The sequence below is a fragment of the Schistocerca americana genome, chromosome 2, assembly GCF_021461395.2.
Source record: "Schistocerca americana isolate TAMUIC-IGC-003095 chromosome 2, iqSchAmer2.1, whole genome shotgun sequence".
NCBI classification, from domain to species: domain Eukaryota; kingdom Metazoa; phylum Arthropoda; class Insecta; order Orthoptera; family Acrididae; genus Schistocerca; species Schistocerca americana.
Genome location: NC_060120.1, coordinates 401,576,779 through 401,602,051, shown reverse-complemented (window position 1 = coordinate 401,602,051; position 25,273 = coordinate 401,576,779). Strand labels below are relative to the sequence as shown.

Below are 25,273 nucleotides of genomic sequence, written 5' to 3'. Positions count from 1 at the left end.
CATCCAGTCCGTTATTGAGGGCAGTGAAAAGCTGCTCTCGTGTATGAAATAGTTACGATGTTTCCAGGCATTTCAGTCAATAATCCCTCGTACAGGGTGCCCACAAAATGTCTTTACAATTTCAATAATTTATTACAAAGGTAATTGGCAAGGTATCTTCATAGGACATGTACCATCTACTTAGTGATTATTGAGGTTTTTAATCGTATTACTTTACTGTGTCTCACCTGCCTGTTAATGGATAAGACACTGTCAACCAGAGTCCATACTAACAGGCTACTTATCAAGAGAAGACAGTGTGTCTCATGGTTTACTGAAACAAACTCGGACATGCAGACTCAGTGAAATAGCAGAATGTATAAGTATGGAAGAGATCCAACGTCACGTACATCAGTTCCTGCAAAGCAAAAGAAATTTATGGAAGAATGGGTACTCTTCGATAAAGAGAGGAATGACGACAAAGAAAATCTGAGGAAAATATCGATCATGGGACACAAGCCTGTGATTGGAATCCCAGAAAGTCTCCCTTCTGCTTCCAGACAGTCACATCTACCACTTTCAACAGAACACAAAGCCGTAAATTAAATTTGCGATTCTACACAGTTAAAGAGTAATTGTTATAAGAAATGGACCCGAATGGTAAACCAGAACAAAACGATTTAATAGTTAAATGCTGGTACAAATGTTTGGCGATGAAACATTCCTCACACGAGTTTGATTCAGTGTACGGCAAAGTTCCGTTTTTCAGGGAAGTAACAAACATTGTATGAGAATCTGGAAGTCAGAAGACCTCTACATGACTAGGTAGCTTCAGGAAGATAGTCCGAATGTGAATGTATGACTTGAGATAATGATTAATGGCACCATTTGTCAGTTATTATTCGGCGAGACAATAATAATTGCATATGTGCACTTAGGCATTTTGACGGAATTCGTGCACTTCAACTACACGACCTTCAACCAACCAGCATTTTCCAGCAAGATGGATCACCACCCCCTTGGTGACCGTACATTAGTGTCTCGCTAGATGAAAAATTTTCAGATCTGGGTAACATGTTTCCTGCATATTTCGTTCAGCAGATATTACTTCACTCGCTTTTTTTCCATAAGGATATATTCAAGATTGATATTAAAATACACGGAGGTGTTAAGCCGCTTCATATTCCACTGCAGACTAGATTACCCGACATTTCCAGCCCTCTTCCGCGATCATCTTCAGGATTGTTCAGATATCCCTGGGTGGCTGAACACTGTAAAAAATAGTGTCCTGGGCTTTTATAACAGCCCGTTTCGCCGCGCGTTCTTAGAGGAATTACTCTATGAAAGCTTCGAAGTTGGCATTGATGGGCATCATCATTGGGTAAATTCTATTGGCAGATAGTAAAAGAGAGGGGGAATGTTATCAACATTTTTGAAAAATGTAATGTTACCGTCTCGAGCTTCTGATAAAATTCTTTCTCTTACAACCTGGTGACAATGACGGTGGACTGATAACGTAAGGATTGGTTCAAATGGCTCTGAGCACTATGGGACTTAACTTCTGACGTCATCAGTCGCCTAGAACTTAGACGTATTTGAACCTAACTAACCTAAGGACATCACACACATCCATGCCCGAGGCAGGATTCGAACCTGTGACCGTTGCGGTCGCGCGGTTCCAGACTGGAGCGCCTAGAACCGCTCGGCCACTCGGCCGGCTCGAGGCGACAATCATGACATTTTTCAAACACATGTTAGCTGTGAGGCACCACCTCCTGAGAATATATTGTCAAAATATTATTGCCGTGCACCGAAGTGGCTTCGTGATGTTTCTTCGCGGGTAGTCACAAAGTCGGGATGCCTGTAACTGTCAACTCAACTGAAACTAAAACTCCACTTCTTAAAAGCGTGGGAAAAAAAATTTTATAAGTGGAGGCAACCCTGGTTTCCCACATCGTTCAGCCGCCTGGGAACACAAAAGAATCCTAAAGAAGATCCCAGCAGAAGGATCGAAATGTCAAATATTTTACCAGTCTGAGGAGTATTATGACGTAGACTAATAGTTCAGAAGATTTCAGACTTAATGACAAGGCCACGAAAGCCTGCAGACATACAAGTTAAAGACATTATGTATCAAACAAGAGTGCGGGGCATCTCTGATCTCAAGTGAAGATTATTGATGCAATTATTACCGCTGACGATGGTCTCCTACGGTGAACATGACAAGAAATCTAGTACCATCTTAATAAGGAGGAGGAGGAGGATATTAGTGTTTAACGTCCCGTCGACAACGAGGTCATTAGAGACGGAGCGCAAGCTCGGGTGAGGGAAGGATGGGGAAGGAAATCGGCCGTGCCCTTTCTAAGGAACCATCCCGGCATTTGCCTGAAGCGATTTAGGGAAATCACGGAAAACCTAAATCAGGATGGCCGGAGACCGGGATTGAACCGTCGTCCTCCCGAATGCTCTTAATAAGGCTTGTGCAATTTACGGTGTTCTTTTAGAGGTCTGTTAATTTAAGCAATACGTTTCAATGCATATATATCACTTTGTAATAAAATTCACATATATTTCGAAATAAAATCCGTCTTCGTAGCAGGGTAAACAATATATTTATTGACGATTTTCGCCCTTGTGGGGATATCATCAGAAAATTTTAATGCACAGTAAAATTTGCATCAATAAAAGTAATGGTTCTCCCGCAACATAAACTGTCTGCCTTTAGAAATACTACTAACGGTTGTTCTACCAGTCGTTCATTGGGAAGAATTGTTTCACATAACTGTCTTTTCAACTGCTCGTGTAATAATTTTTGAGTTTGAAAAGAGACTTTACGGACACCCAGATGAAGTACCCATTCGAAGGTATAGGCTCTGAGGTGGAGTCGCCCGAAAAAAACATATTAATGTAGATTTCTTAATAATGTATTGCAGAATTTAAATTACCAGAAATCATTTCGGAAATTTAAATACTGTTACAAACTCAACTGTCCGCGTCCGAAACTGAGTTGTCAGCGTGGGTGACAGCCATGCGGAGAATCCGGGTTCCTTTCCCGATACAGCTACGGATGTTTTTTCCTTGGCATGGGTTAACTGAGGAGCTACTCGACCGATTAGTAACGGTTACAAGGTCAAGAAACAGGATGACGAGGGGGAGAGCGTTGTGGTGACTAAATGTCCTTCCATAAAGCGTCTGATGACGCCTTTGGCGGACGATGACACGTGGTCAGCCAGGCCTGAGTGGTCCGTCTTGTGCTGGAACGCGGAACTCCATCCTTACCTGACGAACTGCATTACAACTGTAGATATCGAGCTATGGTTTTCAAACAGGAAGTAGCTAGTCTTAAGGTTGGGCCTTGAAATGCCGATCACCTCCAGTTAGAAGAGCTCTACGGCGTTATGAAGGCTCAGCTGGCTAATCCTAAAAGAGTCGTACCAACATCCACGAGATTCTCAGGATCTTCTGCCTACAACGAAAGTTAATCAGCAAAATGCCTGAACCTTATCTCTGGAATCCCTGCCTGTATCCTTGTGCTGTTGTGTTCTGTCGCGTCATCTATCGACACCTAATATTACTGTTTTGAACTGTTAGAGTTACTTTATTGTTTGTGGTTTGCCAGACCTTCCCACTGTAGCTAAGATACGCCAATGTCTTACTAGAGAGTACTAGAATCCGGTAAAAAGGCGCCATCTAGCAAGTGTTTCACGAACGAATTAATCAAATAACGGAGCGAAATTCTCGGAAGTCGAGAATTTGACAACTTCGGGTTGCAAACTTGCAGTCTTGCCCAGTACGGAATCACAAGGCGCGTGTACTCTGTACTGTTTGGGCTCTTTGTAAGAATTCTTTGGAACTAGCGTCAGGGATATAAAACGATAACTGTTTCGTACATCTCTAGCGATCATATTCTAGCTGCATTACTCTGCCCAACTATTTTTCCGAGGGCCTGACGAAGCTAATTCCTGAAAGGGGATACCAAGGTGTCCTGGTGAATGACGAATATGTAGCTTCCGAGAAACGCTTGGACCACGCAACACGCTATCACTTTTCCCGAGGCGCCCGAGTTGCCGCCAGCAGATGTCGCCGGCGGCAGCTGACAGCTCAGTAATAGAGTTCCTGGCTGGGGAAAGGCGGCGGCCGGTAGCGCGCCGTGGCCGGCAGCCTTGGCGCCTTGTGCGACGGCTGCCGGGGCGGCAGCAGCCTGTCCGGCGGCGCGGGGGCGGCGGGAGCGGGGGCGGCGGCAGTGCCGGCCGGGGGCGGCTTGCGAGGCCGGCCGCCGCCGCGCCGCAGTCATCGCCGGTAGCCGTCGTAGGCGCGCTCGTCGTCTATGCCGCCCCCGCCGCCGCCGCCGCCGCCGACGCCGACGCCTCCTCCCGCCGCGACGTCCCCGGCGACGGCCTTGTCGGCATCGGCGCCGCCGGCGCAGCAGGAGCGGCAGACGATGGCGACGCAGGCGGCGAGCGCGAGCAGCGCGGCGGCGCCGGCGGACAGCGCGACGGCCAGCCAGTTGACGTCGGCGGCGTCGGGGCGCGTGCAGAGCGCGCTGCCCTCGTCGCCCTGGGCCGCCGCCAGCGTCGCGTTGGCCGGGCAGTTGGCGACGCCGTTGCAGACGAGCCGCGCCGGGATGCAGTAGCCCGCGTCGCCCGGGCACGGGAACTCGCAGTCCTCGGCCGCGTCGGCGCGCGTCACGTAGTAGGAAGAGGGCGCCGACGCCTCCTCCCCGTCCTCGCCGGCCTCGCTCGACGACGGCGCCGACCCGGAATCCTGCCGATTGATTTGTTCACGTGTACACCAGCTGACTGAACAGGCAACGCAAACTGGGAACTTACAAGCGAGAAGCGAACTGTTCAAAATTGGTTCAAATGCCTCTGAGCACTGTGGGACTTAACTGCTGAGGTCATCAGTCCCCTAGAACTTAGAACTACTTAAACTTAACTAACCTAAGGACATCACACACATCCATGCCCGATGCAGGATTCGAACCTGCGACCGTAGCGGTCTAGAGGTTCCAGACTGTATCGCCTAGAACCGCTCGGCCACCCCGGCCGGCTAGAGGCGAACCGTAATACAATTCAACCGCACCGTGAACGGACCATACCATTGGGACGGAAATCGGTTGATGTGAAGTACACGTACAATCAAACAAATGATTGCAATTTCAGAAAAATTGGATGATTACACTACTGGCCATTAAAATTGCTACACCACAAAGATGACGTACTACAGACGCGAAATTTAACCGACATGAAGTAGATGCTGTGATATGCAAATTATTAGCTTTCCAGAGCATTCACACAAAGTTAGCGCCAGTGGCAACACCTACAACGTGCTTACATAAGGAAAGAGTCCAACCGATTTCTCATACACAAACAGCAGTTGACCGGCTTTGCCTGGTCAAACGTTGTTGTGATGCCTTGTGTAAGGAGGAGAAATGCGTACCACCACGTTTCCGACTTTGATAAAGGTCAGATTGTAGCCTATCGCTACTGCGGTTTATCGTATCGCGACATTGCTGCTCGCGTTGGTCGAGATCCAATGACTATTAGCAGAATATGGAATAGGTGGGTTCAGGAGGGTAATACGGAACGCCCTCCTGGATCCCAACGGCCTCGTATCACTAGCCGTCGAGATGACAGGCATCTTATCCGCATGGCTGTAACGGATCCTGCAGCCACGTCTCGATCCCTGAGTCAACAGATGAAGAGCTTTGCAAGACAACAACCATCTGCACGAACAGTTCGACGACGTTTGCAGCAGCATGGACTATCTGCTCGGAGACCATGGCTGCGGTTACCCTTGACGCTGCTTCACAGACAGGAGCGCCTGCGATGGTGTACTCAACGACGAACCTGAGTGTACAAATGGCAAAACGTCATTTTTTCCGATGAATCCAGATTCTGTTTACAGCATCATGATGGTCGCATCCGTGTTTGACGACATCGCGGTAAAAGCACATTGGAAGAGTGTATTCGTCATCGCCATACTGGTGTATCACCCGGCGTGATGGTATGGGGTGTCATTGGTTACACGTCTCAGTCACCTCTTGTTCGCATTGACGGCACTTTGATCAGTATACGTTACATTTCAGATGTGTTGCGACCCGTGGTTCTACCCTTCATTCGATCCCTGCGAAACACTACATTTCAGCAGGATAATGCACGACCGCATGTTACAGGTCCTGTAAGGGCCTCACTGGATACAGAAAATATTCGACTGCTGCCCTGGCCATCACATTCTCCAGACCTCTCACCAATTGAAAACGTTTGGTCAAAGATGGCCGAGTAATTGGCTCGTCGCAATACGCCAGTCACTACTGTTGATGAGCTGTGGTATCGTGTTGAAGCTGCATGGGCAGCTGTACGTGTAAACGCCATCCAAGCTGTACGTGTACACGCCATCCAAGCTCTGTTTCACTCAATGCCCAGGCGTATCAAGGACGTTATTACTGCCAGAGGTGGTTGTTCTGGGTACTGATTTCTCAGGATCTGTGCACTCAAATTGCGTGAAAATGTAACCACATGTAAGTTCTAGTATAATATATTTGTCCAATGAATACCCGTTTATCATCTGCATTTCTTCTTGGTGTAGCGATTTTAATGGCCAGTAGTGCAATTGAAGATAACTCTCTTCACAAAGCCAATAGCACATTCGTCCACCTGTAGCCCTTACCGAAGAAGCTATTGTTTGATGTCCAATTGAGCGATGTCGAACGGAATTCTGTCCAATTGACCCTTTAGATCATAAAAATCCCGAGATGCCTGGACGGCTCTGTCCATAACGCTCCAAACGATCTTAGTTGGGGAGAGACCCGACGACCTTGCTGGCCAAGATAGTGCTCGGCAAGCACAAAGACGTGCAGTAGAAATTAGTGCAATGTAAGCGCAGTATGGTTCGCTCAGAACGGGCAACAAAATGGGACGTACAATATCGTCGACGAACTGCTGTGCTCGAAGGGTGGCGCGGATGACAACGAAAGGGGCTCTGCTGTGAAAAGAAATGGCACTCCACAGCATCGTTCCCGGTTGTCGGGCTGTATGCTGGGCGACAGTCATGTCGGTATCCTACCAGTGCCTCGGACATCTCCAGACACGTCTTCGCTTTTAATGTGGGTTCACTTCGAAGCGGGAGCCATCAATGACAACAACTGTACTCCGGTCAATGAGATTGCAGGCCCAACAACCAAGAGTAATGGTCTGGGGTGTCATTTCATTTCATGGGGAGAGATCCGACGACCTTGCTGGCATGTCATCTGCCGATTCCTTGCTGCGCATTGATATGTAGTCGATACTAAGCGTCCAGTTTCCTTACAGAAGGGCCAGAGGTAGACCAACGCGTTACTGATTTGCTCAATATGTGAAGCTCTTTCTTTTAAATATATCATCAATTTTTCTAAAATTGTTACAATTGGTTTGTCTCTAAGTGTACATCACATCTACTGATTTCCGTCCCATTCAGATATTGCCGCCCTGGTGCATCGGTTCTTTTTACTTTTAATTTTATTTGTTAGAGTAGTATTGAATATTTGCCCTCACCCTGAGACATGCCCCCTGCCCTGATTGGGATTTTCTTCAGTACCTTCTGGTATTCACTGTTAGCTAAACACGGTTAGCAGTTTTCACCAGAAGATGCTAGCAGTGGGGCCGAAACGCCGACCGTGATTAAGAAACAGTAGAGGTGAATAAAGCCTCCTGATATCTTAGAAGATTTTACCTTCAATGACAACAGCCACAAAAGTCTACAGACTTATTGGAACATGATATCAGTCCACTGGAAAACAGTCATTGCAGCTAAATAACGCTGCATGTGGAAACTACTATGTCAGTAATTCAATTATCCTGCTAGTCACACTTATTGTTAACAAAATTACCGTCTTCGGCCAGCACCGGCCACCTACATATCTAAAAGGCAAATTTGTTTAAAAAAATTATGGAAAAGTTACGCGGTTAAAGTTGCATAATATAATGAAATAAAGTAATGTCATGTGGAAAATTAAAGGTCGTGGTTCAGTGGCACCACTGCCGACAATACGCTATTTCCGAATAGCCCCGCAGAGTGGCCGCTTTGTTAGAGGAGCGATGTCACGGATTGCGAGGCCCCCTCGGCCAGAGATTCGAGTCCTCCCTCGGGCATGTGTGTGTATGTTGTTCTTAGGATGAGTTAGTTTAAGTAATGTGTAAGTCTATGGACCGACAACCTCAGTAGTTTGGTCCCTTAGGAATTCACACACATTTTAACATTTCCAAATATACAGGCGAAGGATGTTTCACATAAAAGCTAATTATTAATTTTCCATTGACACATTCCTACAAAAAGTTTTCCAGTATAAAATTTAACACAACATACATTAGTTTATTAGCCAATAACATGTATAAAACTGCATTACAAGCACTGCAATTGCCGTATTTTATGTCGCAGATGTGATGCATCTGTAATAAAAGTAGTTCACATCCTTTAAAATTTCATTCCGAATAAAAGGTACCACTTATAAAAGGAATCATTAAAGAGAGTAGAGATATAGTAGATAACGTCATGTACTACAGAACAAATGTCGACGACACCACTACGCTATGTGGGCCTAATGCTGACACACCACTTGGAGTTACAACAGGTAGTTAAATAAACAGTATTCACACTAAAGACAACTTATAACAAAGTTCTAAATGGAACAGAATATAAATTAATTTGCTTCAGTTACTAAAAAATCTGCTTATTTATTTTGTAGTTCTGAGGGTCGCCGACGCCACCTGAAATCGGTAATTTCGACAGAAATTATTCTCAATACAATACAGATTCTGTGGACTCCAGCTATCCAGAAATCTGGTTCTCTGCAAAAAGAAAATTTTATATTGTGATACACTGAATTCGTGGTCGAACACGCGAAACGACTGAGAAGAACGCTTCTCGTCTCTCACTGGCTGTCCAGAGCACGGTCTTATAAGGCAGCGTTGCTTGTTCCGGCCTCTGACAGCCTATAACTCGAGAGTGGTGACTTCAGGACAGCCCAGCGCGAGGGGATGGATAAGTCAGTCTGTGGGTGAACATACTGCATATGGTGTGGGATTGCGCCATAAATATTAATGATTTTAATTACATTTTATTTCAGTTTCGTGTGATGTTTATCCAGAGTGGGTGTGATATGTTCCACAAGGGTAGTTACAATCATAAAAAAGTGTGTTGCTGTCCTTAAATATGAATGTTCATTGTCAACAAGCAAGCAGCCTTTTCATTACTTGTAGCGATCCGCATTGCAGTCAAGGTGAGTGCTATCAACGGGCCGATCGCTGTGCGGTGTAATCTCCGTGAGGGACACATCCACGGAGACACAGGGCTACTGCAAAGGTCATAGATCATTAGCGACTTTTATCTAAGTGCACACGTCCACCTGCAACGACCGTGTGACTGCTACATACCACCCTCACCAGCACGTTTTCTCTAGTAATGACGACTGGAGATGGCGCAGAGTGATGTGGGACAAAGAAGTCGCACATAAAAGTAGAAGTTAATATGTCAAACGTATTACACACCTATACAGTACTTCGCTGCAGTACCTGATTCATGAAAGATAGGCTAGAAAGTAGAGTCGTGAAAATGAGATGAAGTTTTTGAGAACTCGGATAGATGCAAGAAAAACAGAAAAGATGAGGAATGTAAGGCTTAAAGTGATAGCACATGAAGAATACCTATGTGGTTCTAACCCTAGAAATACTTCTTCCCAGGTAATAAGTAATAACTGTACCAAATTTGGTTGAAATCGATCAGATGGTTATGACGAAAATACACACACACACACACACGAACATACATACGTTGTTGTATATGTTCATGATAAGTATTCGCAACCCTATCAGTAGCTACACATTATAAGTTTATAGAACGACAACGCTACCGCCTATGAGGAACGCATTCAAAAGAACTGCAACACGGATCACGTAGGAGACTGCCTAACTACTTGAGGAAGTTGGTTCAAGGACAAACATCGCCTTGCCTCCCCAAATGAAATAGTTTTAACCCGCGTAACTCGAATCATCAACTTGTAATCAGCAATGTTGGGTGCTAGGTGTTAGAGGACTGTTGCAAATCGATACCAGGAGGCTGACACGCATCTCCTGTGACAATGGCAGGGAACAAGACACAGCACGTTCTCAGGTTCTTCATAGCCGCTATTCGTCCACGAGACTCAGAGGGCCATAGAGACGGGTTCCCAGGTAGATGCCGTATTTCTTGACTTCCGCAACGCGTTCGATAGAGTTTCCCACAGTCGTTTAACGAACGAAGGAAGAGCATATGGACTATCAGACCAATTGTGTGATTGGATTGAAGAGTTCCTAGATAACAGAATGCAGCATGTTATTCTCAATGGAGAGAAGTCTTCCGAAGTAAGAGTGATATCAGGTGTGCCGCAGGGGAGTGTCGTAGGACCGTTTCTATTCACAATATATATAAATTACCTCGTGAATAACATAGGAAGTTCACTGAGGCTTTTTGCGGATGATGCTGTAGTATATAGAGAGGTTGTAACAATGTAAAATTGCACTGAAATGCATGAGGATCTGCAACGAACTGACGTATGATGCAGGGAATGGCAGTTGAATCTCAATGTACACAACTGTAATGTGTTGCGAATACATAGATAGAAAGATCCTTTATCATTTAGCTACAATATCGCAGGTCAGCAACTGGAAGCAGTTAATTCCATAAATTATCTGGGTGTAGGCATTAGAAGTGATTTAAAATGGAATTACCATATAAAATTAATCGTCGGTAAAGCAGATGCCAGACTGAGATTCATTGGAAGAATCCTAAGGAAATGCAGTCCTTAAACAAAGGAAGTAGGTTACAGTACACTTGTTCGCCCACTGCTTGAACACTGCTCACCGGTGTGGGATCCGTACCAGATAGGGTTGATGGAAGAGAAAGAGAAAATCCAACGGAGAGCAGCGCGCTTCGTTACATGATCATTTAGTAATCGCGAAAGCGTTACGGAGATGATAGGTAAACTCCAGTGGAAGACTCTGCAAGAGAGACGCTCAGTAGCTCAGTACGGGCTTTTGTTGAAGTTTCAAGAACATACCTTCACCGAAGAGTCAATCAGTTTATTGCTCCCTCCTACGTGTTTCGCGAAGAGACCATGAGGATAATATCAGAGAGATTAGAGCCCACACAGAGGCATACCGACAATCTTTCTTTCCATGAACAAAACGAGACTGGAACAGAAGGGAGTACCGATAGAGGTACTCAAAGTACCCTTCGCCACACACCGTCAGGCGGCTTGCGGAGTGTGGATGTAGATGTAGATGTGGATGTAGATACGAGCTAGCTCCGTTCGGTGACGTTGTTGTCTGGGCCAGTAAGCACCCGCAGGGGGAAGGGGGATTTTTTCAGTCTAGAGCTGACGATCTAGTCCTTACCTTCTTCCTGCTAAATGAGTTTTGACCGAAGAGTATTTGGCGGGCTTACATGAAGAGTAATTTCCGCACGATTGGCGGTGTTTGCAGCGTACGTTCTAAATATCCTGCCAGCAGGCAGCACCTTACAGAAGCGCAGTAATCAGGAGAGGGAAATGGGCCATGAGTATTCCTATATTCTGCTCTTGATTCTGACTGGCTGAAAGGCCTACAGTTATGTGAAGTCGAGGAGTCGACTGGCAGCACTTGTGTGGAAAAGCTTTGTGCCTTCTGGGCGGAGGCGGAATTTTCATTGAGTATATCAGGATTAGGGAGTGGGTAATCCTTTGCAATCAATCTGATGTACGTTCCCAAGGATGCACATAGAGTTCTGTTTAGCATTTTCCTGGTTGTCTCAACGAGTTTTGCGGGCTATTGATCGTGGACTTACACGGTAAATAGGGAGACATTAGAGGAGAGCGTGGCCAACAGCATTGCCGCAGTGGTTACACCGGTTCCCGTCATATCACGAAAGTTAAGCGCTGTCGGGTTGGGCTAACACTTGGATGGATGACCATCTGGTCTGCCGAGCGCTGTTGGCAAGCGGGGTTCACTCAGCTCTTGTGAGGCAAACTGAGCAGCTACTTGATTGGGGAGTGGCGGCTCCAGTCTCGGAAACTGACATTCTGCTGGGAGAGTGGTGTGCTGACCACATGGCCCTCCATATCCGCATCCCCTGACGCCTGTGGACTGAGAGGATGACACGGCGGCCGGTCGATACCTTTGGGCCTTCATGGTCTGTTCGGGAGGAGTATAGTTTTTTAGTTTAGAGGACAGCGTTGAGTCATTAGCTAGCTGGAGGTTGTGTAGGTTAAAATTGACGGACTTGGTTAACGTTAATTCATTTCAAAAAATCTTATTTCTTGTACCATGGAAATTGCAGTGTGATGTTTTTGTGTGATTCCTTTCCTATTGATTTTGAAGTATATAGCTGACTTCTTGTTGTGAAAACTGACGAAGGGAGTTGTTCGGCACTAGGTGGAAGCGAAGTGTGAGCAATGAAAGGTTAACCTGTTCCTGTCCACTGGCCGAATGTAGGAATCTTCCTCAACAGTACTGAGATAGGTAGAGGCCTTTCGATATCGACTTCGGAATGGTTACAAGTATAATCTTGAATAGCTGGTGAAAGCGAGGCTGGTGGCCATTATTATTTTGACTTTGCCCGCCGGCTGCAGCTGACGATTGATCCGGGTCCGCCAATAAAAATTTCCACTTAAATTCGCGGTCCACTACTACATCGCGCAACTTGTCCCCCGCGCCACCCAACGACAAGAGTACGGGGATTGACACGGCGCCCGCGAATGTGAGTTTGCACCACGCCAAGGAATGTGAAGAACGGCCGAAAGGATCGTTGTGACGTTAATGCTACCCAACGTCACACTCGCTTTACTCGAATTAGTATATGACGATTATCATTGTGAGAACCCTACTGGAAATCACGCTATGAGAGTTACGTGCCTGAACGACCTCGACCCTGGTCAGCTCTGTCCACACCATCCTGAAGTAGTCGGCGGCGCTCCAGGCAGACGAGACGAACTCGACGGTGACGTGCGGAGAGTCGTCGCCGGCGGCGGCGTCCGGCGGGAGCAGGTCGGCGGCCGCGATGACGGGCAGCTCCTGCAAGGCACTGGCGTTGACGCCGCACGCGAAGAGCAGCGGCGCGGGCCGAGCGGGCAGCGACACCGACAGCCGGCAGTCGCGTGACGCCAACCGCGCGTCCTCGAAGTGCAGCCAGAGGTGGCGCTCCGGCCGCACCGCCAGCCGCCAGATGCAGTGCAGCGAGCGCGGCGGCTCCGCGAAGCCCAGCAGCGCCTCGAAGTTGGGGAAGCGCAGCTCGCCGTCGGTGGCGAGCGGCAGCAGCGGCGGCCCGCACAGCGGCGCGTGCACGAAGCGGTAGCGCGCCTCGAACAGCGGCGGCGCGTGCTTGAAGTAGCTGGAGGCGGCGTGCGCCGCGTCGACGCGCAGCTCCAGCGTGAGGCGCTCGCCGCGCGACACCACCGACAGCGGCGGCAGCTGCGCGCCCCCGTGGCACAGGCACGCCGACAGCACCGCCGACACGGGCGACGACGCGTTGCTCGCCGGCTCCAGCACCACCAGCTTGTCCGCGCGGTCGCGCAGGCAGTCGCCGCACCGGCCCACGCTGTACGGGTTGTCCTGCACACACCGTCGTCAGTCAGTTTAGAATCTCGATCTGACCGCACGAGCGATATAGCCTCTGCAACGAACTTGTCATCCCACAGCAGATCGTGCAGGTCTTACGAGTGCCAGCAGCTGTCTCCGATTGGGAGCGTGTAGTTATTTCAGACGAGCTCCGTAAGTATTCTGTTTGTTTAAAACCAAACAATTTCTCAGTAGCACACGACAAAATTAGGATCCTTAGCGGATACCTTTCAAATTACACTCAAGCGACATAGAAACTGGTATAGTCATGCACATGAGATGTGCGAACTTGTAGAATACGGCGCAGCGGTCGGCAAAGCCTATAGAAGGCAACAAGTATCTAACGCAGTTGTTAGATCGCTTGCTGCTGCTAAAATGGCAGGTTATCAAGATTTAAGTGAGTTTGAACGTGGTGTTATAGCCGGCGCATGAGCGATAAAGCACAGCATCTCCGAGGTAGCAATGAAGTGGGGATTTTTCCGTGTGACATTTCACGAGTGTAACGTGAATATCAGGAATTCGGTAAAACATCAAATCTCCCATATTGCTGCGTCCGGAAACGGGATGGGATCAACAGCAACTGAAGAGAATCGTTCAGTGGGACATGAGTGCAACCCTTCCGTAAAACAGTTGCAGATTTCGATGCTGGACCGTCGATATAAGCCAGCGTGCGTACCATTCAACGAAACATCATCGATATGGGCTTTCGGAGCAAAAGCCCATTCGTGGACCCGTGATCACTGCACGACACAAAGCTTTACCCCTCGTCTGGGCTCGTCAACACTGACATTGCATCGTTCGTAACATGTCGCCTGGTCGGACTAGTCTCTTTTCAAACTGTACCTAGCGGATAGACGCGTATTGGTATCGAGACAACCTCATTAATCCATGTACCCTGCATGTCAGCAGGGGACTGCTCTAACTGGTGGTGGCTCTGTAACGGTATGGGGCGCGTGCAGTTGGGGTGATACGGTACCCCTAACACGGCTAAATACCACTCTGACACGTGACACGTACGCAAGCATCCTGTCTGATCACCTGCATCTATTCATGCCCATTGTGCATTCCGACGGACTTAGGCAGTTACAGCAGGACAATGCGACTCACCACACGTCCAGGATTGCTACTAAGTGGCTCCAGTTACAATCTTCTGAGTTTAAACACTTCCGCTGTCCTTCAAATCCCGAGACATGAACATTATTGAGCATATCTGGGATGCCTTGCTACTTGCTGTTCAGAAGAGATCACGGCCCAGTCGTAGTCGTACGGATTTATGGGCAGCCCTGCGGGATTCGTGGTGTCAGTTCCCTCCAGCACAACTTCAGACATTAGTGGAGTCCATGCCACGCCGTGTTGCGGCCTTCTGCGTGTGGTTGGCAAGCCAACTACTGTGACGTCACAAATTTGTTGCGGAACCTGTGTATCTCGTTGGCCCCGAGCAGCCTTATCCACCATAATTAGCGAATGCTTGGTTCCATGCAGGACCCACGGGGAATTAGTATATCAATGAAAAGGTACCAGCTAAAGGTTTTAACTTTGTCGTATCCTACCGAGAGCTTGCATGCAATTAAACACGCAGATTATAATTATGGAACTGGTCTAGAAAACGAGTAGTTCCTCGCTTCCAGCCAGAGACGGCTGTTTACGTAAGAGTTGATGCGTCACGTGCTGTGACGTACGCGTCGTGGACTGTCTTCGCGAGTCTCGAGTCTTGAATATCACGTTAATTCGTATAAAATGAAAGAAGATGGCTACCGAAGAGACAAGCGACCTGAGTGCGCCCATAAGGGCTTCGATGCTAGCTGATCCCTGGCACAGGACGGCCTGGGTCAGACAACGGAGGAGAGCAACCTAGAAAGACACATGAGAATTACCAAGTTTTTAGACCAAAACGTCAAAAATGGCAAAATCAGTCAGGCCGCAGTGCAGGCCATTAAAAATGAACTGGCGGCATGGGCGATCGCCAATGCCAAGCTAGAAGGGAGGATTGAAGAGCTAGAGAAAGAAAACGAACGACTTAGGAAACAACCAGGAAAGACATGGGCCGGCGTCGCAGCACAGGCTGCACCAAAGGCCCAAACAACAAAAGAAACTATTGCAAAGGTCTCTAAGGGAGTGGACACTGCAGTCTTCTTAAGACCATTACCCGGCCAGGACATTAAAAAGGTACAGGAAGTGTTTGCCACCACTGTAAACCCCGTAAGAGAAAAGATTAAGATTAACAAAGTAAAAGTAACTAAAAACGTAGCTATTGTAGAGGTAGCTTCGGAAGACGACAAAAACAAGCTCTTAGGTAACCAAAAATTGTGCAAGTCAGTTAAATGTGAACCCCCTCGTAAGCGAAATCCACTTGTCATCCTGTATGGCGTTCCAAAATCAATGACGGACGAGGACCTATGCGAGACCCTATACCAACAAAACCTTGAGGATTCAGATATAAGCATGGAAACATTCTTAAAAGATTTTAAACTCAGATTTAAGACGGGACCTGGGGACAGAGATGTAGTTCATCATGTTGCTGAAGTTACAGGGGGATTATGGAGGAAATTGTCAGCTAAGGGCAGGGTGTACATAGGTTTTCACGCCATAAACGTGAAGGACTACCTGATCGTACCCCGTTGCCACAATTGTGGGGACATTGACCATATTCATAAATACTGCAGTAGGAAGCCGGCTTGCTTCAGGTGCGGAGAGGAAGACCATGTAAGGAAGGACTGTAGGAAATCCGCTGTATGCATACCATGTACACGAAGGGGCAAAAGGACCTGTGGCACAACCGGGAGGAACTGCCCAACATACAAACTACTCGAACAACGCCTGATCTCTAGAACAGATTATGGCTGAAGGCAACAACAAAACCGGATCAACCAAGAAAAGAAAGTCTCCAAGTAAGAAGAGAAGGGATGCGGAGAGAGCAGAGAAATTCAAAGAACTTTTGAAATCTCTCCAGGAGACAAAGAAAGAGGAGACAATCATGGTTGATTCAAGCATCCAAACTGAACCAGAAATAGAGATTGAAGAAATAGAAGAAAAGGCTGACCCAGGCAATTTGACAGAGCCTAAGACTCTGGTTCATCTGAGTGTCAACTCAACACTCAACCCGGAGGCAGAAAGCTTCGTCACAAAGCAAGAAAAAACAAGCCCGCAACAGACAATCATGGTTGACCTATGCATACAGACGGAGCCAGAAGAGGAAACAGAAGACAGTCTGCAACCGGCAGAGAGTAATAGCATTGTTCCGGTTCAAAAAGGATCTCTCCAAACTGTTGTACAAGACAACACAATCACGAGCACAATGCAGTTGCAAGTAATTCCGAGAGCTCCAAATCCGGATCCTAGAAGGATCTACCCGAACTTGGAGCTTGCTATGCAACTTTCACGCTTGGAGCAGCCGGCTGTCCTCACCACGGCGCTCAGGCACGTCGTACGTATAGGGCATAAATATGGCAGGAAGGTCACCTTCTCAACAATGGAGGCTGTGGACAGGATACAGCTAAAGTCAATGAACCTTCCCACAGATTTCGGAGCCCTGCGTGACTTGCTCAGAAGGGTTTTCGAGAGAAGAGGAGAGGAATTCAACGTGCAAGAGATCTACGTACAATCTGTCCTTGCAAATGGCCGAATTGCTTCAGATTACAACAAACCATGGCCTGATTGCAATTTGCATACTTACTTCCCATAACATCTGAAATTGTAATAGGACAAATAAACACTCATAACAGTCGGCTGGTCATGCAGGAGCTTCGAGGGGTAGTGGAGGAGAGGAGACTGGATGTAGTCTGTCTGCAGGAGCCATACTCCCGGGCGGGGCAGATCTCCTTCATGTCTACCACTTGGCAGACAATTTCTACCGGAGAAGAGCCGAAGGCAGTCCTAATAGTCACAAACAAGGCCCTAAGGGCCACTACACTAACACAGCTATCCAACAGTCACTGCCATGTAGGTGAACTACACACACCAGTAGGATTAATACACTTTGTTAACATGTACTTCCAATATGGAGGAAATTTTGAAGATTTCTCGGACCACCTTGCGAGAGCCATCACGGCGCTACGCGGGCGTAGGGTTATTGTCACGGCAGGCATCAATGCCAAGTCCCCCATGTGGTACAGCGGCACAAGGGATGCTAATGGTGAGAAGACTGAAGAACTAATCATGGCTTCCCAGCTTGTAGTGGCAAATAAACCTGGAAATCCTCCCACCTACAGAGGAGGCGGAGGACAGGGGACAAACATTGATGTCACCGTGGCAACTGCTTACGCCATCAGCATCATTGAAGGTTGGAAGGTTATTGAACACGCCACTACAAGTGATCACAACTTAATTACCTTCTGCCTCAGAGAAGAAGGGTGCCGCTGGGACCTAGGATGGGAAATCCAACTTAATTACAACAAAACCGATTGGGACTACCTGGCTCGGGAGTGTGACATTCCGCCATTGCCGGAAGGTGACCTGGACATCGATAGGTACGCCGAAGAGCTGGTAGGGTCAATAGCCAGCGCGGTCAAGGCCGCTGTGCCAACCAGGAGGAGAGCCGTGGCGGCTTCCCCATCGCCATGGTCTGCCGACCTTGAACGTATGCGTCAGTCTGTGAGACGGGCGAGGAGGTACTACCAGCGAAGTGCTGTCTGGCAAGAAAAGCAGTTCTGGCTGCAGCAGTACAGGGAGGAAAAAGAAATATTCCAAAAGGAATTAAAGTAAGTGAGAATGAAAAGTCGGGAGAGGTATGTGCTGAACCAGCTAGCCACTGATCCTTGGGGAATACCGTACAAACTGGTCAGGGAAAAAATCAGGTCCCCTGCGGTCCTCTCGACAATCAGAGACGGAGGGAGAATGACAGAGTCGTGGCAGGAAACCGCTGAAGTTCTCCTGCGCACTCTGCTGCCGGATGACGAGGAAACTGAGGAGAGTGAACTCCAACAACAAATTCGCAGGGAGGATCTAAATGAATACGCCAACAACACCATGGTGTACCCCTTTTCAGAAGAAGAAGTGGCTGCACAAATCAAATCATTGAACAAGGGCAAAGCACCGGGGCCAGACGGCATAGTCGCGGAGGTGGTGCAGTTCCTTGCCCCTCAGCTAATAGCGTCTCTCACGGGACTGTTCAACGAATGTCTCAGAACTGGGAGATTCCCTAAAATCTGGAAAAGGGCTAATGTAATAATTATTCAAAAAGGGAAGGATAAGGACCCCACAGAACCCAAATCTTACAGGCCAATCTGCCTCCTAGACAACCTAGGAAAACTGCTGGAGAAGCTATTGGCTGACAGACTGACAGCGCACAGGATACTGCGCGGGATGAGCGACAGGCAGTTCGGCTTTAGGCCAGAGCGATCGGCGTCTGACGCAATCGCCCTGGCGGCTGAGGTCTGCAGCTCAATCCCGCACAAGTATGTGGTAGGCATCATGGTGGACATCAGTGGCGCCTTTGACAACCTGTGGTGGCCCTCGCACTTCTCCAGCTTGCATGAGAAGAAGTGCCCAGGGCCCCTCTATGGCTGTCTAAGGAGCTATTGCAAGGACAGGGAGGTTTGGCTATCGTCGCCTAGCGGAAGAACAAGTAAAACCATCACGAAAGGGTGCCCCTAGGGATCGGTTCTGGGGCCACTCTTTTGGGATATAAACATAGAACCCCACCTAGAGAAACTACAACTAAGTGAGGACGTGCTAGACGTGATAGCCTATGCTGACGACCTCCTCCTGCTGGTAGGCGGCCGCAGCCGAGAGGAACTCGAGCCTAAGGTAGAGTAAGCAATGATAGTGCTTCAGAAATGGTGCCAAGAAGCAAAAATGAAAATAGCACCACACAAACCACATATCTGTTAATGAAAGGCAGTCTAGTCAGAAATCCAACTGTCAGAATTGAAGGAACTCCAGTTCTTCGGCGTCGTGAGGCCAGATACCTAGGAGTCACAATAGACGAAAAATGGAACTATAATACACACATAGAACACATAACGCAGCGAGCACTAGAAGTTTTAAATAATCTCATCAGTATAGGACATAGAAGATTCCACCTACCTCCCAACTTGATCAAACTATACCACAATAGTATCCTAACGTCCTTAGTAGGGTATGCGAGCGGGGTTTGGGCACACAGGCTTACGAGGGTGGTGCCCGCAATGACCGTGAGAAGGGTGCAGCGGAACATGCTGTTGCGTTCTGTCGGGGCATACCGAACAACACCTGGAGGGGGGGGGGGGGGGTACTGATAATAACAGGATTATGTCCACTAGACACAAAAATTAGAGAACAGGGAGCGTGGTACTGGGTCTCCAAAGGAAAAATAGATAAGATCAGGGAAATCATGGGGGTACAAGTTGGGGATAAATATGCAATAAAGAGAAGGGGCGAAGAGTTGAGGCAACAGCAATGGGAAATCGAGGAAACGGGAAGAAGGGTTTTCCAGCTACTACCAAATATCAGAGAAAGGCTTCAAATGAGCCACTTTGAGCCGAGCAGAGGTCTGCTGCACTTTCTTACAGGTCATGGGCCATATCCGACATATTTATGTCGATTTGGAAAATGGGCAACACCAGCGTGTGACTGTGGTGCTCCGGATGGAACACCCGATCATGTCGTCTGTGGCTGCACGTTATATGACGATGTGGCGCTCGAACTCAGAAACCAATTACCAAACAGAGACGCATACACATTACTACGATGTGGCGAGACCTTCAATGTCCTCAACAGTTTGGCTAACGAAATATCCAAAAAGGTATTGAGCGATTTTATTAGAAACCAACACGGTTAGAGACCAAAAAATAACCCGGTGAAGACACAGGTACACCTGCAATTGCCGCCGATCGCGGTACTGACCGGAATCCGCCGCGCTGCTGGACCAGGAGAGCAGGTGTACCATTCCCGGACTTGATTTATGCACTAGATTCATTAGAAAGTAGTTACGCTAGAATAATGTAAAATTAGAACACTAACATTACTAACATAGGTAGGGACTGCAGCGATTTCAAAAGTAGTTGGCCAGCCCAGTGCCAGGGGCACGCTCACTAGGATTATGCCAGTGAGCAGGCCTTATTAGTAGGTTTGTATATCATCTGGCACACCTGTAACGCTGACGGGGGTTAGTCTCAGAATAACGAGAGTAGTCAAGTAGTTAGATTAACCCTGTCTATAGCAAGTGCCATTAATCAGTTAGTATAAGGTTCTTGTTAAGTATAATAATTGGACCCACTAATTATATAAGGTGGTGGGTTAGTGTGTACAATACAATGTTTTGTTGTTATGAATCATCTGTATCACAATACTTGTTGGTTTTTTTTCAATCGTGTTATAATGTTGTTGTATCAATAAAGATTCTTTTAAAAATGAAAGAAGAACAACCGGAAAGTAATGCCTCCTGTTTTTACACTTTTTTATAGGATCGCTTTCTTGTCCATTTTTAAATTGATTTTAATCTGACTTTCCGATGAGCTACAGACCTGAAACTTTCTACATAGCTCAGAACTGAATGTTGATGCAATACTAATTCGCTTTCCACTCTGATGTGTTGCGGAGAGTACTTTGTTTACCGCCTTTATTTCCTAATCAGCTTGAGACTTGCAACAATCAACATAGCTTAAAACGAGATGATGATAGAATGTTAACTGTATTTCGTGTCGTGCTGTCCAGGCGGACACTGTGGTTGCTTGTCCTACTCTCCCATGCGTTGATATGAAGTAAGTGTGGTTCCCCATGACTGACTGGTCCGAACGCCACACATTTATCCTCTCGTAATTATTTTGTGGCACCTGAAGATGAACGTCTAAGCTTCGAAACCGGTCATGGAATAAATTAAGAAAATTATTAGCAACTGGAGTGGATTTTTAGTGTGTAACATTAATTCGCTTCCTTGCCATGTATGTGGCGGAGGGTACTTTATTTACCACTACCATTTCCCAATGAGGTAGACACTTGAAACTCTTATATCTCAGAACTGGATTATAATGCAGTACGAACTAACTTTCTTGTCTGGTGAGTGGCGGAGAGTAGTTTGCTTACCGCTGTCATTTCCCAATGAGCTAGAGACTTGAAACTTTCAACATAGCTCATAACTGGATGACAATGCAATATTAACTTGCATTCGTGTCTGTTGTGTGGCGGAGGGTACTTTTCGTACCACTGCTGCTTTCCCTTTATCCTCTTCTAGTCGCAAAAATTTCGAGGCAAGAATGGTTGCTGGTAAGTCCGTATGTGAGCTCGAGTCTGATTTTTACCTTGGAAGTCTTTTGTGACATCATCAGATGAGGAAGCAATTAATTGGTTGACACAGGTGAAGAGTAACCGAAATAATCCTGAAATTTATCATGTGTCTTTGTTGCAGTCTCACTAAAATGTTTGAAATCGGTGGTCACACACCACTAAAAAGCATAAAATAATTATTTAAACAAACTATTTAATATAGCATATTTCTAAATGGACTAAAAACTATAAAATAATTTCTCCTAGCCCCATAACGATTGCGAACTCTATACAAATAGACCTGCAAATTTGTGCTTGTAACTTTTTGATAGAGCTATCAAAATACTTGTACAATTGAAACGACGAACGTGGGGTGCCTCCAAAGCATAACTGATTTGTGAATGTTCCAAGTCCTTATTATTGTCTGTCGCATGCGCCCCACGCTTCTGGTTTTTAATTCTACAAGTAATTTCATCACTATTACAATTTCACAAGCACAAACTTTCAGGACTGTATGGGGCTAGGAATCTGTATAAGGCTAGGAGAAAATATTTTACACTTTTTAGTTTGTTTTACAAACGTGTTATATTACGAAATGTTTGGTTAAATAATTATTTTCTACTTCATTAAGTTCTATAATGTGTCCGCCTCCTTAGCTGAGAGGCCAGGGTAGCTGACTTTCATGCAGACTACTCGAGTTCGATTCCCTTTACTACCAGGGAATTTTCCTTGGTCAGAGGTCAGGAACGTGGTACACTCAGCCCCACAGTGTCAACTGATGAGCTACTTGACCGACTAGAAGCAGCACTAGGTCTGCTACACCAACAATGGTCGGAAGTGCGATGTACTGACCCTTACACTTTCATACCACATCAAAATGACACCATTTGCAGTGGACGACGCGGCAATCGGTCAAAACTGATGAACCGTCTCCCACCGGAATGGGAGTGCTTATTATTCTCAAGTTGACAATGCACTAATCACGAATTTGGTTTACTTCTTTTAATGTTCTTCTGTAGCCCACTCCAATAACAGCGTCCCACATCAGCAGACAGCAACACTGCGCAAGTTTAGAAAATGGCCTAGCAACACGTATGGATAAGACTGGGATCCACGACTGAATTCGTTACTGCAGGAGGTGAGACACCCAACTGAAGGGCAGACACAGTGGGCTAATGCTGTGGTGACTCCGTACAACATCCCGCGTGTCGATCAAATCATCCACCAGACTTCCATGTGTGCGCCACAATCAAAGAAGCTCATCGGAGGCTTCACCCTGAAAATGCACAGACAGTTAAAAATTCTGTGAACCAGTGGCTGAGGAAGTAGGATTGTGATTTTTACTACACAGATATAAACTCTCTTGTCTCAGGAAAACTGTGAGGAAAGATAGTGATTATATTGAAAAGAACAAAAATGTTGTAAGTACTATCCTAGGTACTTGTTATTTACTTTTCTCATAAAATAAAGACGTAAAAAGCACTAATTTCTGGCTGATCTTTGTAGATACAACGCCGGCCGGTGTGGCCGAGCGGTTCTAGGCGCTACACTCTGGAACCGCGTGACCGCTACGGTCGCAGGTTCGAGTCCTGCCACGGGCATGGATGTGTGTGATGTCCTTAGGTTAGTTAGGTTTTAAGGAGTTAAGACCCATAGTGCTCAGAACCATTTGAACCAATCTTTTTTTTTTTTTTTTTTTTTTTTTTTTTTTTTTTTTTTTTAGATATAACAACCAGCTACGGCCAATGGTGCTATTTACTTAAACTAAATAGGGCTGTCACCATTTTCGAGCCAGCATCTTCGGACTGCTGTTAACATTTACCTTTTGCTGAACAAGAGACTTTGGCTGTTTCTTGAATTAGGAGGAAGTTTCTTTGTTGAAGAGTCTCAGTGCTTTTTAGACTGTGGAGGGCCGTGCAGACACCGGGATTATCACGTGCCATTTTGTGCGGGGTTCATACAAGTCCGTATCACCCTCCCGCAGTTAACAGACACCCTAGGACAGCAGTTTATACCTAAAACTACATCGATACCCGGCGTTCCATTTTACGACGCACAAAAATGTAGTGCTATTCCCTGTAAGAAACTTTATAACTTGTCACAGTTCGCAACAGATGGTATCATAACTTAAAATCTACGATATGCACGTCAATTTAACAAATGTACAGATAAACAAATGTAAGACACATTTATTAGAGAAAGAGCGTCAGCATAACTTGAAGCACAATTAATCAAAAACAAAATTAAAGAAATAATTTCTGAGGTAAAAGTAGCTTGTATTTATGGTAAATTAAACAAAAATTAAGAAACAAAAGTTTCTTTACAGACGAGAAAAGCCCTGCATAATGCACTACATGCAGATACTTAACAATGTACCGGAACTTACGACAGTAAAAACCTTGAATAAAAAATTGCTAGATGCAGGAGCTTTAGTGATAAAATCTGATGATGGTAAAAGCAATGTTATTACATGAAAAAGATTGCATTGACAAAACATTACAGTATTTCGAACAAAATGGCATAAACGAAACTAGTAAAGATCCACTCAATATGTATCAAACCGAAGTGAAAATAAAAATTGATACCTCAAGCTTCTGTTTGACCCATTAGGGAAATGCAAAGATAATGAACCCTACTTTTCCTACTGCAAGAGCTCGGATTAAAATACATAAACCTGAAAAGGCAAATCGAGTTATTAATAATAACGGCTATCCCCCAGTAGTAAACTCAATTACGCACTTGTGGTATCTACCACTATTAAATCTCCCCACCGGGCAGCGAAGCACTCCAGTACGCGCGGCCGAGAAAGGCGTCGTTGGCAGCACTCGTCTGTAGGCGGCCCACTGCTAACTTCGCAGTGTGCCTTCGCGCTCGCGCCCTTTAAGCCACAGCTATTGCCCACCCATAACACTCAGCGATTGTCCGCTCAGAATCAGAATATACAGCGATTCCAGCCGCCGGCTCTATTAACCTTGGAGCATTATTTAACGCCGCTACTGACTTCTACAAGCCAGTTCTCATCGTGCTATGTTGCACTCCATAACTCGGAAGTGCTACGCTGCGGTGGATCTGCTGTTCGATGTTTATTTGACAGCACTCTGGACTTGTGTGGCTGTCGAAGGTTAGAGTTCATGCTGATTAAGTGACTAGCGTTCGAGCTTTGTAAAAGTAACGTGTACTCGTATGAGGCTACGGTTCCACACCCGCTCAAATATAATGTTTAATCTATATTTTTTCATCACTGTTCATGTAATTTAATCTATATGATATCTGAGAGGTAATATGATTTAGAAAGTCACGTGTATTCGCATGAAGTTTTAATGACTTTTACGATGACTGCTTACTACTTTGAATCAAATTTAATTATTAGCACAAACACATCTCTAACCATCGACAAGCAAACGACGAAACGCATAGACTTTTCCTGAAAATGTATGCCTGTCGCGATTTGCGAAATCCTTTATACATGCAGTCTGGTAAGATAGCCAGGACTACTTAGCACCTCAAAA

The 25,273-nt window shown here is 46.4% G+C and overlaps 1 protein-coding gene across 1 annotated transcript in view; it reads right to left on the bottom strand.

Moving 5' to 3' along the window:
* Nucleotides 1–4,269: 4,269 nt before the first annotated feature.
* LOC124594051 overlaps nt 4,270–25,273 on the bottom strand; it is a 120,962-nt gene continuing 99,958 nt past the window's right edge. Inside the window, exons 7-9 of the mRNA XM_047132401.1 lie at nt 13,006–13,577; nt 7,847–7,877; nt 4,270–4,743 (exon numbers count right to left, since the gene is read on the bottom strand). Coding sequence (XP_046988357.1) covers nt 4,270–4,743; nt 7,847–7,877; nt 13,006–13,577 — 1,077 coding nt within the window. The remainder of the gene's footprint in view (nt 4,744–7,846; nt 7,878–13,005; nt 13,578–25,273) is intronic.